Source organism: Aedes albopictus, chromosome 3 (genome assembly GCF_035046485.1).
Source record: "Aedes albopictus strain Foshan chromosome 3, AalbF5, whole genome shotgun sequence".
NCBI classification, from domain to species: domain Eukaryota; kingdom Metazoa; phylum Arthropoda; class Insecta; order Diptera; family Culicidae; genus Aedes; species Aedes albopictus.
Window position 1 is genome coordinate 47,839,588 of NC_085138.1, and position 15,893 is coordinate 47,855,480.

General features: G+C 43.1%; 1 protein-coding gene across 1 annotated transcript; it reads right to left on the reverse strand.

The window, feature by feature from the left end:
- Positions 1-1,987: 1,987 nt before the first annotated feature.
- LOC109410413 (uncharacterized) lies at positions 1,988-15,487 on the reverse strand. The gene is made up of 7 exons (XM_019683963.3): positions 14,401-15,487; positions 5,741-6,820; positions 5,386-5,685; positions 4,746-5,329; positions 4,516-4,690; positions 4,249-4,446; positions 1,988-4,184 (listed from the first exon to the last, which is right to left on the reverse strand). Exons 1-7 carry the CDS (start codon positions 14,705-14,707, stop codon positions 3,634-3,636), a joined length of 3,195 nt encoding a protein of 1,064 aa, XP_019539508.2. The 5' UTR covers positions 14,708-15,487; the 3' UTR covers positions 1,988-3,633.
- Positions 15,488-15,893: the final 406 nt, after the last annotated feature.

Sequence of the window (15,893 nt, forward strand, 5' to 3'; positions counted from 1 at the left end):
GTGACAGTTCGACGGAGATATTTTGACAGCGGTGCATGGAGATCAGGGATGCCAGATGATTTTCGGTCCAAAAATCTGTATCCCATACAAAATTCTGGTAAAAAATCTGTATCCCATACAAGAAAAATCTGTATTTCATATAAAACGCAATCTGTACAGATGCTGAAAAGTCTGTATATAATACAGATAAATCTGTGGCATGCCTGATGGAGATATCTTGACAAGCATTTCGATTCTATTCGCAGCACCCAGGTTCGGAGTATAAAGTTCGAATGAAAAAGTAAACAGCACTAGCTCGACCGCTGTTCGGTTTTATTTTTGTTCGATGATGTTGGCAGCAGTTCGACCATAGACTAAGTTCGACTGTTAAGTTCAAGGGGAATGACATCTTTTTCTAAACGGAAAATCAGCATTTATTCGTTCCTAACCGTCGCTAGCCGCTGCTGACTGAGCAGCAGTTCGACCAGGAGTTAGACGTGGTTAACGACGGTTAACAACGGATAAATGCCATATTTTCCTGTAAGCATATGAAGTGTCATGCCCCCTGGTTGAGTTCATGGTGTATCCACTTATCCGAGATCGGTAATGGTGACGGCGGGCATATCCAACCGGTTCGGAATTTGACGTTTCTTGGGGGAAAGTCAAAATAGTTTCATTCCCCTCCTCACCCCTTCACCCACCGATCGGTGGCGCCAACCGATTGCGATCCCCACGAAACGTCAAAATTCGAATCGGTTGGTTGTGCCCGCCGCCGCCATTACCGCTCGCGGATAAGTGGATTCATGAAGTGCACTGCGAGGTAGTCATTTCGACTCCCCACAGCGAATAGAATCAAAACGGTTGTCCAGATATCTCCAAAAACATGATATCTCAAACAAAACATGACGAAGTGCATTAGGTCACGTGGAACACGAGGAAAGTTATTTAAATTGTGTAAATTAAAAATGTTCGTCAGCAAATAAAATTCCGTCACTTGCGTTATTATCAGCAACCGCCAATGAATTCCCGACGAGATTAAACCGAAAATAAAACAGGGATCTACTGTTTTCGTCATTCTCTTTTATCTTCTTCTTCAAAGACAAAACCCGAACATGTAATCGTCACATGGCATCTGACTGCAGATGAAAGCAAGAGGAATGACATATCTTTCTCTAACCGGAAAATGCATATTTATCCGTTCCTAACCGTTGCTAATGGCTAGTTTCCACCTGGTACGTACTGTGCAAAAAGATAGGACAAGTATTGATCAAGTAATGATTCCGCTTCAAAATTACTTGAGCTGTTCGCAGATGGCAAGTAAGGAAAAAAGTGTAACATTCGTAACACCTCCCGTGCGAATCAAATGGAGCTGTCACTTTTCCTTGCGGAAAAATAGTCCGCGCTATTATCCCGTAAAGGAAAAGTAACGTTTCTCCCCATACTGGATCAGTTGTCAAAATTATTTGTGGAAAAAGGTGGAATTTTACTTGAGCGCTCTACTTGGCAACAAGAAACTAAGCTTAACCAAGGAAGCACAGACAAACAGACGTGTCACTTGGAAGAAAATGCGATAAAAATCATCGTCACGCGAACATAATCGCCCAATGCTAATTATGCTGTGGTACGCAAATCCACTGAGAAGATGGCGGTAGTGAGCAAACGTCAAACAGGAGCAAAAACGATGCGAGCGCTATGAGCGAGCGATTTGCGAACTACGGAATATTTGAATAATCCGTTAAAAAGTGAAACGATGGGAAGTGAGTAGAGTGAGACGTCTGTTTGTCTGTGAAGGAAGTGTCATGCCCCCTGAAACAATAGCTAGAAAAGCGATAACAGCGATAATGCCAAAACCATAACAGTGATCATCTGACAGTTTCGTAAAAAATCTCATTAAAACGAGACAAAAGGCGTTAAGACGACACACTATAAACTTCAAGTAACTCTGATCTAATCCCAATAAAAGAATAGTAACACAATGTTTGATTCGGACAAAAATCAAACCACCACATTTCTTTTTCTCCTTTATTTACACATTCCATCAAATCAAGTGTGCGTGTACAGTACTGCTCCAGTACCGCATCTCCTATAACATTTCTTTTCTGATCGATAAATTTATTCTGTTACACTTATCTACAAATTAACTATGTTAGAATCTGTTTCAAAAAAATAAACATGATTGGTATGCTTAGGTTGTTGTGTGTCTTATCTTTCAGTTAGTAAGTACAGCTTTTTGAAATATGTCACTGGAATTATTGACACCTTAACGTTTGTAATCTATTCTAGATGTAGGAGGCCGAACCACTTGGACAGAATCTGGTATTTTTGCACTTTTATGCCATAACTCAGTCGATTTCAAAACAATTGGCTTGAAATTTTATACATGGCTAGATACTATTTGCATCGCACCGTGTACAAACAATTAAATCAATTGTTCAAAAATGTACTGAGCTATTTCGGAAGTTCCCAAAATAGAAGCCCGGTCGGGATGGTCCGACATCTCTAGTTAGTTAATAAAAATGATTCTTCGCAGTCATATTCGTCACCCCATCCTTTATCAACCCAAAGAAAATACAAGATTTTAAAGAAATGAAAGCAAAAGAGTTGATTGATCATTAGTTTGGCTTTCTCACATATGTTTTGTTCCATTTTGTAGTAATTAGATAAACAGTAGTTTTGTACATTGTCGTGTGGTAATAGAGGTTTAGAGAATGTATGCATTATATGCAGCGATTTGTCAGTGGCTAAACAATGATCATCCGTAATCTGGCAAGAACGCTTAAAGGGTAGCAAACACTGCGCCTAAACGATCAATTTTGACATGTAAGCGATCACGAAAGATCAGTGCCAAAACCGATTTTCAATTGTAACGTTCGTCAGATCCAGCTTCATTCGAGTGTTAAGGTGAATATTAACACAACCCCATCTCAAATTTTCAAGAGCCAATAAAACAATAGACTGTCACCTCCTGATTACACCCCTGTATGAACGATAAGCACGATTCGAATATACGAAAGTAAATATTAAAGTGACTGGAAGGAAGAGTGTCGCCAATGCCAAAATTGGAACAGCGATCATTTGTCAAATCAATACCAATTCCCGTTCCAAACGAGCAGGAGACCTGTCAAAATTGGAACATGACGCCACTCTCCCTTCCAGTCGCTCTAGTAAATATATACCCTAAAGTGAGGTCATTCCACCTAACTTCGAGGATACATGTTTCACGTGTTTTGTGGCGGACGAAGTACCCGTATTTCCATTGAACTCTGTCGTGTGAAAACTGGTAATGACCCAAAGATCATGTTTTAAGCGCAAACCGTTTTTTTTTTGTTTTTTTTTTATGTTTGCTCTTGAAAATTTAAGATGAGGTATTCCGTTGACATTAGCTCGCATGTATGTTCAGGATGTAATTCGAACAAAATCTATTGCAATGTTTAACATATTTACGCTGCCCTTTCCATATTCTCTACGTTGGCCTCAAACAGATCATTGTGGAAGAATCTAGTTCATGCAGAAGAGCTGATGAAAATAGTTCCGAAAAGGATGAGTCCCTACTCTAAGCACGGAAAGAAATTATTCCTACGGCTGTCGCATCCTGTATTTCCCGCCTTATCTCCACCTTCGCCTTCACACCATCTCACCCTCTCCGGCCTGATCTCAGTAGACGCCATTGCCAGCGTTTCCCATGTACTCGGTCCACCGTTGCTGATCGTAGCTGTGCAACTTGGAGCATACCTCACGCTTCGGGTTCAGATCATCGGGACATGAGCAGCCGATCTCCAACCGCGTCACGATGATCTGTGTTTCGTACTTTTGGAAGCTCGGTTTCACATTGGGAAGCCTTTCCTCCAGGCACCGAACCAAGAACTCCTTCTCCAGAACGTGGAAATCATCGTTACTGTAGGTACGATACGCGGAGAGCTTATCCTTGACGCATGTCAAGTCCTGCTCTAACAACAACGGCGGGTAGGTTTCCGACTCACGAATGTTCATCACAAAGACATAATCTATGGTTGGGTCGGTCTGGGTGGAGCTTAGAGACTTAAGCAAAAGTCCCGTGGATGCGATCGATGGAAGGATATTCTCATTCGGAGGTGACTCAGTAGTCGTCGGTGGTGGGATAGTTGTGCTTGGAGATTGCGTAGAGCTGATGGTAGATTCTGCTTGTCGCTTCTCCTTATTGTAGTCGAAGTTGAGTGCGCTTACATCTGAAAAATATTTGTACGATCAAAATAGCGGTTGATCTTCTTCCAAAGTACAAAGTTTACATACCATTAATAGCTTCCTTCGCTTCCTTCTCCATCTCCAGATCCCAAAGAGTTTCCTTAGAACCCTTTGAACTGCTTCCATTTTCCTTCAGCTCCTCCAGAATTTCGTCGTTCAAAAGCACCTTCTTCACGATCTGCGAATTCGGGTTGGATTCGTTGAACACCTGCTCTTCCAAATTGGTATCGCGAAGGTCCGTATCATCTGAGGAATGAGGAATACGTGAAAAGATTACTAGAATACACGTCGCTAGATATATAACCAGCAACTTACCAAATGTGCCGAACTTGCTGCGGACGTCTCTGCCACCGGAATAGCGATTGCCTGCATTTCTGTAACGAGGCCGTTGAAAGTCGGGTTGCATGATGTCTTCGTTCGCCGCGCTGTAATCGTAGTCTGGCTGCATTGGTTGCACCGGTGGAACCGGGTTTTGTAGGAATGGGTTACGCTGAAATAGAATTAGAGTTAGTTCTAAGTTCGATCAAGCAATTATTTCTACGAACCGCTTCTGAATCCACTTGATCGTACGGTAGATAGATATCCGGGTCTCCGTTGAACAAGTTTCCATCATCATTCGCATTGTAGGTGTACTTTTTGTAGACATTGTTCAAATTAATCTTCTGTTTCCGTTTCTTGTCCTCCTCGTACTCCAGAGTCTCCGGAATTTGATTGGTATTGAGCATCTGTTCCCTGAGCTTCTGTTTCCGTAACTCAGAAGCAACCTGCTTGGGACCACTCATAACTACTCCGACATCTCCGGAAACTCCCTCCGCTTCTCCGGCAGGTGGAGCACTGTGCAGATCCAGCTTCTTATCCATCCGTACCTGCGTTTGCTGGCTCTCACTTGCCCGCCGTCCATCTTCCTTGACCTTCAGCTTCATTTTAGGATGCTTGATCGGAGCCACGAACTTCTCACGTAGCTGTTCGCTGACTGTCTCGTTAAGCTTTATTAGCAGATCGTCCGATGAGAAGATCACGGCACCTGGAGGTTCCACGTGTCGGTTGATGGTATATAGCTTTAAGACCGAAGATTTGTTGTAACGTAGCATGCAGGCATCTGCTCGAGACTGTTGAATGATATCGCTCTCTGAAAGTACAGTAGAATAAATCAACAGCTCTTCAGATCTCCGTAGCAAGCCTTACCTGGAACAAATTGGTACTCTTCGGTAGTCTCAAACTTATCTCTACACTGCAGTTGCCAATGTAAGAAAAAGTCTCCACCACCCGTCTGGGAGATACTGAGCCCGCCCAACAAACTGTTCGAACCACCAGAATCCTTCACCGAATTGTCCAAAAACGGTTGTCCATTACTTCCGTTGATGATCATAGTCTGCGAGTAATAGTATATCGGAAAACCTGGACCCGTGTTGTACTTCACCATAAAATCCGTAACATTGTCATGATCAAAATGTCCAGGAACTATCGAGCTGATGCTCTCCGAATCTACAATGGAACGAAATGTAATTCGTGTTATCAACTCGTACATTTCTTCAGTTACCTGCTATCGTGTAAGACCATAGCTGCTTCTTGCTAGCTCCATCAAAAGCAAATACCGTAGAATTGAACGAGTTCACCACAATATCCTGCACCGAGTCACCGTTGATGTCCGTCAATACAGCAGGCACCATAAACCCAGACGAATTAATCCGCAATACTGGTGCAAAATCCTTCTCGCTGTTGAATTTCATCAGGTTTTCCTGATTCAACGTGTAGATTCCGCCGGCCGAACTCTGTCCCCCGGTCACCATCAGGAACTGCTCCGATCCATCTTTTCCCAGAAGCACCTGTATCGGTACAAACATTTCCTCCCGATACGGCGTAGGAATACTCTTTAAAATTATTCCAGTCGCTCCAGATATAAGCTTGATGTGGCCTCCATGGGCCCGCAGCGATTCCTCCACATGAACCGCCAAAACGTCCGCAATTCCATCGTTATTCAAATCCCTAACCACGTTGATCGTGTACAGATCTATGCTCGTTCCCGCATAGCTTTCCAAATCCGAAGAGTCCTTCAATTCCCACAGTATGTTCCCATTTCTACCATCAACTGCCAGGATCAACCCGCCCCTCCCAGCCGCCACGCAGTCACTCTGCCCGTCCGAGTTGATATCGATCGCGCACTTCATCGAAAAGATCGTAAACGATGTCCATCTCTGCCACAGAGTTTCCCCGTTGACCCCATTAAGTGCCAACAACCCGCCACCACACATATCCGTAAGGTTGGTCTTCAACGAGGTACACCGCGGAATGAACCCTAGCGTATCGTCGATCATCTCATCGATCCCGTACCCCACGATCACGTCCAACACGCCGTCCCCGTTGACATCCAGCTTCCTCAGCGGACTCTCACTATTAACCCGGGCAACCACCCGGGTCCAAACCTTCTGCACCGTAATGCGAGTACACGGAACGATTTCAACCGAGTCGTTTCCCGTGCCCATTCCATTGTACAGCAAGCTGTCGAACTTGTCCTGGATGGCTGTACCGCTGAAGGGTGACTCCTTGTGGAACCAGACGCGGATCTTCTGGAGCGGTTGGGGGAAGGCCGTTAGCAGGAGTGCTGCCAACACGATGAGACCTACGGGGATAGAGATTTAAAAAAAGTAAATATTTTATTTGTTGACATGTTTGTAATGGTGATGATTCACTTTAATTTTACACTTTGGCAAAAAAAAACTATCAACGTTCTTGAACCCTGGCTTGAGATGTTCACTGGAAATTGAACTGCCCATTTTCACTGTCGTTGTTAGTTGAAGGACTTTCTGCATAACGCGATAACGCAAAGGTTGTAAGTTCAATCCTCTCTGGAGCCACCATTAGGCCCAATAAGGGGACAAGTGGAAACATCGGCAACCGGAGAAGATATAAAACTTGCCATCTCCGAAATGAGAATTCAAAGTCTTGTCCACCATGCCAACTGAAGTATCCTCTTCTTCTTCATGGCTTTACGTCCCCACTGGGACTTGGCCTGCCTCGCTTCAACTTAGTGTTCTTTGTGGCAAGCACAATGGCATACTATGCCTAGGGAGTCGAGAAAATTTTCCCGACCGGAACGGGAATCAAACCCGCCGTCTCCGGATTGACGATCCATAGCTTTAACCACTAGTTTAACTGGAGACCCTCCAACTGAAGTATTTCACCAGTAAATTTGACCAGTGCGTCGTGGCACCATATCAGCGGACCACCTACAGAGGCTATCTCCATTTGGGAAATTTGTTCCGCAGAATAGCAATCGTGCTAGAGACCTGCGAAATTACGACAGCAATGGCGGCAACTATTTATCTTCAAAAGCTTGAACTTTGAAATAGGTACAAAGATTCTGCTAGAAGCAGTGATGGGATTGTTCTCATCATTAAGCGAGTGAAAAGCCAACACAAGGCTTACTCATGATTCCGAGCATTCCGAGAGTAAACATTGTGTGTGTTTATTCGCACCCGCTTGCTTCGGGAGTAGGAAGCAAAACGAAAACAAAAAAACTCATGAGTTTTTGTTCGTGAAGAACTAGTGGAGGTGCGGAAAGTGCATTTTAGTGTAGTTATAATAGCAAATCCAGTGATTATTCATCTGGACATTATAGAGGACTCAACTTTAAAATGTGGGTTTCCACCACCTTCAAATATGTTTCCAGAACTTATCCGAGAGAATGACTATGAGATGAGTTTTCTCATGAGATTTCTTTAGACGTTCCTCCAGCAACGAACTAGTAGAGAGATTTTTCAAAGATTTCAGCATAAGTTTGTTAAGAGTTTCTAACAATATTATCGTCATAATTCTTCTCCAGAGCTTTCATATAGAAGTTTGTTCATAGGAATTCCCACAACTTCATCAGGTTTTTCACCAGTATTTTAAAAACCATTTGTAGTAACAACTGTAAACTGTTAAGTTAACTTATTCCTAATGACAGATTCTTAACCATCATTAAGTGTGTGAATTAACAATCAGGGGTCCGTATATTCGCTTCTCTTTGCTGAAGCGAGTCGAGAAAGACGCAGCAAACGGGTTATCCTGAACGAATCACGACACCCCATTGTCAGTGCGATGCAATGCGCGATTTGCATGGCATTGTTATTCGTTGCTGTGTTTATAGCTGTGGAAGAAGGGTAATTCTCCAATTCACAGCGTAACAAAAATTAACTTTTTGTCTGTCTCAAGAGCAAACTTATGTGTCTCCGAAGGATTTTGGGCCGCTGAATACGAATCCAGGCTCAGATTTGCTCTAACACGTCACAATTTTGAGCTATACCTCAATTTATAGGGCAAAATATGCGATTTTGGGGTTTTTTGACTGCAAGCCATTAAGCAAGGAAATATTTTTTTTAAGCAATCAAAAGGTTAATTGGTCAATTAACATCTAAATCAACGACTCATGCAAAATATTTCATTTTACCAAATCGAATTTGATAGTTTTAAGCGATTTATGTTAGGTACAATATTTCCCATACAAGTCACCCTCCAAAAGTTGCATGCAAGTTTTCATACTAACATAAAATGCTTAAATCTATCATATTTGATTAGGTAAAACGAAATATTTTGCATGAGTCGTTAATTTAGATGTTAATTGACCAATTAACCTTTTGATTGCCTAAAAAAAATATTTCCAAGCTTAATGGATTGCAGTCAAAAAAGCCCAAAATCGCATATAGTGCCCTATAAATTGAGGTATAGCTCAAAATTGTGACGTGTTGGAGCAAATCTGAGCCCGGATTGGGATTCAGCGGCACAAAATCTGTCGGAGACACATAAGTTTGCTCTTGAGACAAAAAAATGTTGCACTGTGTTATTGAACAGTTAAGATTAAGAATTGGCAGAAACAGTTGGAATTTTCAATTTCATTTGTTTTCCCGTGCAATATTCTACGGTAGTATAGAAAAATACCCAGTGAACGTTTTGTTAAAGTCATTACTTATACTTCCCATTGCATTTGATTTCCTTTAAATTCCGTTTTTAGGAGAAAAAAGATCTTTGTATCGGATGTCTGGAAAGGTCTGGAACCCAAATTTTGAACGCGTTCTTAAACTGACTCATCCTAATGTTGACTGAATCTCGTTAATTGTTGAACGCTTCATTCCGGTAGTTGAATTTTAAAATATATGACACTAATTAGTAAGATTTTGATTTTCAACTTTCATGGGAGTTTCAGAAGGGTTTCGGAGTGGTTTTCGAAGTCCCGGGGGTTCTTTAGGGCTTTTAAGGGGGGTTCAGGGATGTTTCAGAGGAGTTTGAAGGATTTTCAGGGGTTTTAGAACGGTTTCGGAGGGATTTCCAGAGGATTCGTGAAGAGTTTAGAGGGCTTTCAAGGAAGCTTCACGGATGTTCAGAATTGTTTCAAGGATTTAAAGTGATATCAGAGATATTAATCTTGGAACGCCCTTGAAACCGCATAAAAATCCCGAGAACGTTCCTTGAAACTCTCTGGAAACCGCTGAAATGTCTCCGAAACCCAATGGAATCACTGGTATCTCCTTGAACGCCCCTGGCACCTCCGAAAACCTCTTGTAACACCCCTGAAACGCCCTGATACATTCCTGAACCCCCTTGAAAACTCTTGGAACGCTCCAGAAACTCCATAAAATCCACTGGAACACCCCTGAAACTCGCTGGAACTCTCCTAATACTTAAAAACTTCTGGAGCGCTTCTGAAACCCGCTGGGTCATCCTGTAACGTCCCTGAAACCTCAGAAAACGGTCTTGAAGCCCCCTAGAACGCGACTGAAACACCCCTAAACCCCCATGGAATGCCTCTGAAACCTCTTGAAAGTCCCTGGAACGCTCCTGAAACCCGATGACTCGCGTTTGGGAAGTCCACCAAGGTAGAATGCTGGCATTTGGCCAGTTTCCCGAGTGGTCATCACCACTCCCTTTGTCCTCGGATGGTAGGTAGGGTCGACACCGCGCCTGCTTCCAACTGCACAGCAAGTACCAAGAACTGATACCGCGTACACAGCCAGCGATTTGACCTTCCCGCAAATAAGTCCCTATCATCCAGCACACAGAAGGGCGTGCCGACATGGGACCTGCCTCGACCTTGCCGAGGATTGCTTTCCAACCGCGGGCTCGTATCCCATCCAGTAGACCGACACCACGATAGCAACGCTACCAGTTCGTTCTCCTCTTGTTCCCTGAAACTCCTTGGAACGGCCCTGAAACCCCTTGCAAACCCCTGGAACGCGTCTGAAATTCACTGAGCACCATGGAACGTCCCTGAAACCCCATAGAATACCCCGGAAACCCCCTGAAACACATCTGAGACCTCCTGAAACCTCACCTTGAAAACCGTTGAAACCCGCTGGAACACCCTGTAATCCTATGGCATGTTCCATCTTTGAACACCACCCCCCGTCTTGAACGCCTTCAAAACCTTGTGAAACCTCATATTACGCCCACGAAACCCCATGGAATGGGGCAAAAACTTGAAGAATTTGAAATCAAAGTACAGGGGATGGCCAAAATGTTTGGGATAGGTAACTTTTTTTCTTCCACAAAAAAATTCAACATGCTGTAACTTTTCATAGAGTGAATCGAAAAATCTCAAATTTTGACTGTTTGTCAACCTATTATGTGTGCATCATTGGTACAAATTTTGGTACAAATTGGTACAAATTTTTCACGAAGAAAGAACCGTTCGCGTAAAACACTATTTTTTAGACAACTATTTTTTGAACTGTCATATCTCGGAAACCAGTGAACCGAATTGAATGAATTTTTTAACGTTTATCAACAATATATTGATACTTAATACGACGTTATAAAATGTAATATTTTCTCACGGCGAATTAAGTTATATCGGGTTGAAATTTTTACCCATATAGAGGAAAATAAGTAAAATTTACAATACCACACAAAAATTATTTAATGTGTTCTTCCTTACATTTTTTCGAGAAATGTCCAAAAAGTGTCAATCCATGATAACTTTTTTCGACGATTAAAAAGTACCTATGTTTTAATAGTTTGTGAAGCATTTACATATTGTTAGTGTACGTCCAAAATTTCATTCAATTCGGTTCTCTGGTTTCCAAGATATGATAGCTCAAAACTGAGTTGTTTAAAAAAATGTGTTTTACCCGAACGGTTCTAACTTTGCGAAATATTAATCAAACGAGCCCAAATTTGTACCAATGATGCACATATAATAAGTTGACAACAAGTCAAAATTTGAGATTTTTTGATGCGCTCTATGAAAAGTTATAGCATGTTGAACTTTTTTGTGAGAGAAAAAAAAGTTGCCTATCCCAAACATTTTGGGATGTACGTTTAATTAACAAATTGAGAGATAGATATAATTGTGAAAAAATACTACTTGCTTAGGTGGGACTAGAATCCATCACTCCTTATCGCTCGTCCGGCTTTGAATCCAGAATTTCTTCTGTGGCTTAGTTGGTTAAAGTGCCGGACTAGCAATACGGATCGTGGGAATGTACTTTGCCTTCAAATGCTTCAAGAGTTTACGGCTATTTCATAGCCGGAAAAGGGCAAATAAATAATTGTCACCCATGGAACGCTCCTGGAATACCCCGTAATGCCCTTGAAATCCCTAGAACACTTCTGAAACGTACCTGGGACCCCCTGAAACCCCCTGGAGCATCCAAGAAAACCCTTCAGAATACCTAGTCTAGTCTACACATACACAGCCATTCATTGAAAGAATCCTGGAAAATGAGGGAATCGACTAATTCCATCATTTATTTGTCATTATTAATCCTTGCAGCACATCTGAGATGTATTACAAACATTAAAGTGGCCAGGCCTACTATAAAGCGTTGTCATTGTAATTGAAATCAAAGAACGGGGATATCTCGTACCAAACGTTCCGTATACGAAGCATGAATATGCAATATTAACGATGGGAGTGACGGTGCTAAGAAGGTTAATGTCACTCCTTGGTCCTTGGAATCCTGGGATGGGACACAGGTATTTACCCCTTATGCCTTATGTATTCGCAGGAAATGTAATTTTGTGACAAAACTTCATAGAAAAAAAAAGAATAGCAAGTTCGCCAATATCGGTATACTATCCTGGTTAGCAAAATGTCGATTCTCCTTGTGAGTGAACTGAAGGATCAAAAATTTAGCCCAAATTTGCTTCCGGAATTGACAGCATTCTCCTCCTCTCCTCTTCTTGGCGTAACGTCCTCACTGGGACAAAGCCTGCTTCTCAGCTTAGTGTTCTATGAGCACTTCCACAGTTTTTAACTGAGAGCTTCCTCTGCCAATGACCATTTTGCATGTGTATATCGTGTGGCAGGCACGAAGATACTCTATGCCCAAGGAAGTCAAGGAAATTTCCTTTACGAAAAGATCCTGGACCGACCGGGAATCGAACCCGTCACCCTCAGCATGGTCATGCTGAATACCCGTGCGTTTACCGCCTCGGCTATATGGGCCCTAGCATTCATAGGGGTTAAAACAGATTCTAGAATGCTCAGAACTTCTAATCTTCACTTTTTTCTTTCCCCTTTTGGTCTTACTGATTTCACTGCTTGACCACTCACAGAAGACATTCAAAAACTATCCGGAATCACAATCGACAAATACTCTACATGTACCTTGTTCACCTTTATCCAAAACGGCAATCAATCTTCTTGAGGTCCACATAAAGCAAACAGCAGCTGTAGGCTAGCAAGAGGTTGCTCCGAGTAGCAGGAGTACGGGAACAAACACACTCTTCCTTCTTCACGGTCAGAAGGTCGAATCTTAGCGCGTTGACACTTTCAACGGAGCGCGGACGTGCGGCGGTACGGTACACCTTCGGCGAATTTTCAAAAATGTTCTCGTCCGAAATATTTGCTTAAAAAACTGATATTTGAACGCAAAAGACAGTCAAAATTTTTACAAGTCCGAACTTGCCCGCGGACTGCTACGTTCTCAATATACCCATATTATATGGTTTTAGAGCCTAAACATTACATAGATACCATCTTGAAATTGGAGCCACCATCTTGGGTTTTAGACCGCCATCTTAGATATTCTGGTCGCCATTTTTGGACTCCGGGCATCTTCCCCGGAATTTAGAGTTGCCATCTTGGATTTAGATCGCCATCTTGGATAATCTGATCTCTATTTTTGGACTCCGGACATCTTCCCTATACCAAACATACCTACATAGCATGGTTATAGGGCCTTAAACTCCATTGAACAGCAGCCATCTTGAATTTCTAGCCGCCATCTTGGATTTTAGACCTCCGTCTTGTATATTCTGGTCACCATTTTTAGAGTCTTCCCCATTCCAAATATACCATTACTGCATGGTTTTAGAGCCTAAACAGCAACCATGTTGAATTTCGAGCAGCCATTTTGGATTTTTGACCTCCATCTTGTACATTCTGGTTGCCCTTTTTGGATTCCGGACAAGACCAAATCGGTGGATGTAAACACGATCAACCCTTTCAGCATCACAGGAGCTAGGCAAATAGTGGAGAATGTTGAAAGCTTTGAATATCATGGTAGCCAAATGGCGGCCGATGATGGCATCAAGATCGACATAGGTTCACGGAACAAAAAGGAGAGGGCTGCCTTTGCGAGTTTTAAAAATGTATGGAAAAACTACCAGATTAGTCGACGCACCCAAATCCGAATTTTCAACTCGAACGTGAAATCTGCGCTGCAGTCTAGGCTGCAGTACACCAATGAAACGTGGTGTGTATAAGCGGAGATCACATAACGGCTCAAGGTTGGTAAGAGACAATTTTTTGTCTAAACTTTGATTTCAAGCCTCTAAATACATTTATTCTCGTAAATCAGAAGAAAAGTTTAGAGCACAAAAGTATACTATGTAAACATTTGGTTGCACTGGATTGAGCTAGATTAAATGAATACTTCGAATTTCGAAGTCAGTCTGATAATTGAGATATTTGTTTGTAAAGAGTCTAATAGGGACACTGATTTAGCGCTGTTCTTCCATTGCTCCTGTGGAAAACATAGAAAAGCAATCCCGTAATCGATACTTTATTTCTTGTCAACGTATTGCAACGGCAATCCAATCATTTTAAAAATAACACATTTCCATTTTAAATCCAATCAATCAAACCATTCTCCTCTCATTTTTATCCGCAAAGCAATGCATTTCATTATCATCACGTCCTTGAACCCGCACAGCTGTGGAACGAGAAGCCCGAAGAAAATTTCCCAGAAATGAGGTTTCAACTCATCATCATATACTCACCAATCAACACGGTGATTGCAGCCAATCCGTAGCAGAACGGCTCGCAGCAATTCCAGCAGCGCCTTCGCCGATACTTCTTTAGTATCGGGCTTGAAGTGCCGCAACTTGTTGATTTACTGTTTTTACCCCCGGCCCGATGCCTGGGTGCCATCAGGGGACGCTTGGCCCCACGGTCCTCGTACGTCCGACAGGTGCGCCCATCCCGTATGAAAACCTCATCCTCGACGTCATCGCTCAGCTCCTCGTCCATGCTGAGCGACACGCTATCCCGCACCACCAGCTTCTCCGAAGGCTGATAGGGCTTCATCTTTTTCCGGATCAAATCCAGCGTTGCAGCGGCAGCCACCTGCCTCCGGTCCGGGTGGGTCGAGAGTAGAAGAAGCTGGCCTAGGCGGCCACCACCACCACCTTCTCCGGTCCGTAGTAGGAGCCTCAACACTGAAACGCAATACCGTCGTCGTCCACCAGCAGTTCAAACACCGCAGCAAAAGAAACTCTACCTTCTCGGCACCAAACCACCCACGCACTTTGTTTTTCCAACTTCGTCCTCACCGCACTAAAGGATTTTCCAGTTCCAAGGAATTGCGAATGAAAACTCAATTTTCCGCTCCAATTGCTATGCACCAACTAATTGCCACAGTCCAGGCCTTACCAGCGAGGTCAGAACAATTCAAACCAGGTCGGAAAGCTTGGTTTTCCCGAAACATATGTGAACACCATTTTCCACACGAAACACAATGGAGCTTAATTAGAAGAGTGCTTTTCCCCCACTCAGAAAACAGCACTTTTATCACTCCTAGCTATTTCAATGTGAATCCGTTCACCTGCCCACCAATTCACATCCTACATCCAAACGAACTGAATCGACCCGAGTTTTCCGAACAACGCCACACAACAACAGCCCAATTTTCACGACCACGAAAACAAAACACAATTGATTTTAGGTAGATCCTAGTCCAGTAGTGTGATCCCAGTGATGGTGGTTAGTGATAGAAGAGGAAAAACTTTTCCAACTTTTCATCCAAACGCCTGTTAGTGTCACCTCACCTCAAGCAGCGATGAAGATGAACTGTGCGAGAGCATTAGTGACGACGAGCAATGCTTTTGCTTATCCCTTCTGCGATAACGGGGGGAAAACCCACCACTCGCATGCGGTAGACCGGATGGATGGGTGGCTGGCGGGAGGAAAATTGCTGCACTCACCACTTGGCATTTTCCCAAGACGGGTGCAGAAGGGGGTGGTGGTGATGGGTGAGAATCGGGTTTGTTTTTCCATACCGATTGTTGCACATCTGGCGCCCGTTCTCGTGTGCATGAGGCATGTGGTGGTGGTTTCTGGTTTGTTATCATTTTTCCAGAGTCCTGTTTGGGGTGGCAGGGCGCATGTGACCAATTTTATGGCATTTTAGACGGCCAGTGACGTTTGATTACCTATATGAGGACTTGGTTTGATAAGAGATGGAGCTGGATTTACAGTCGGGACTCCCTTAAGA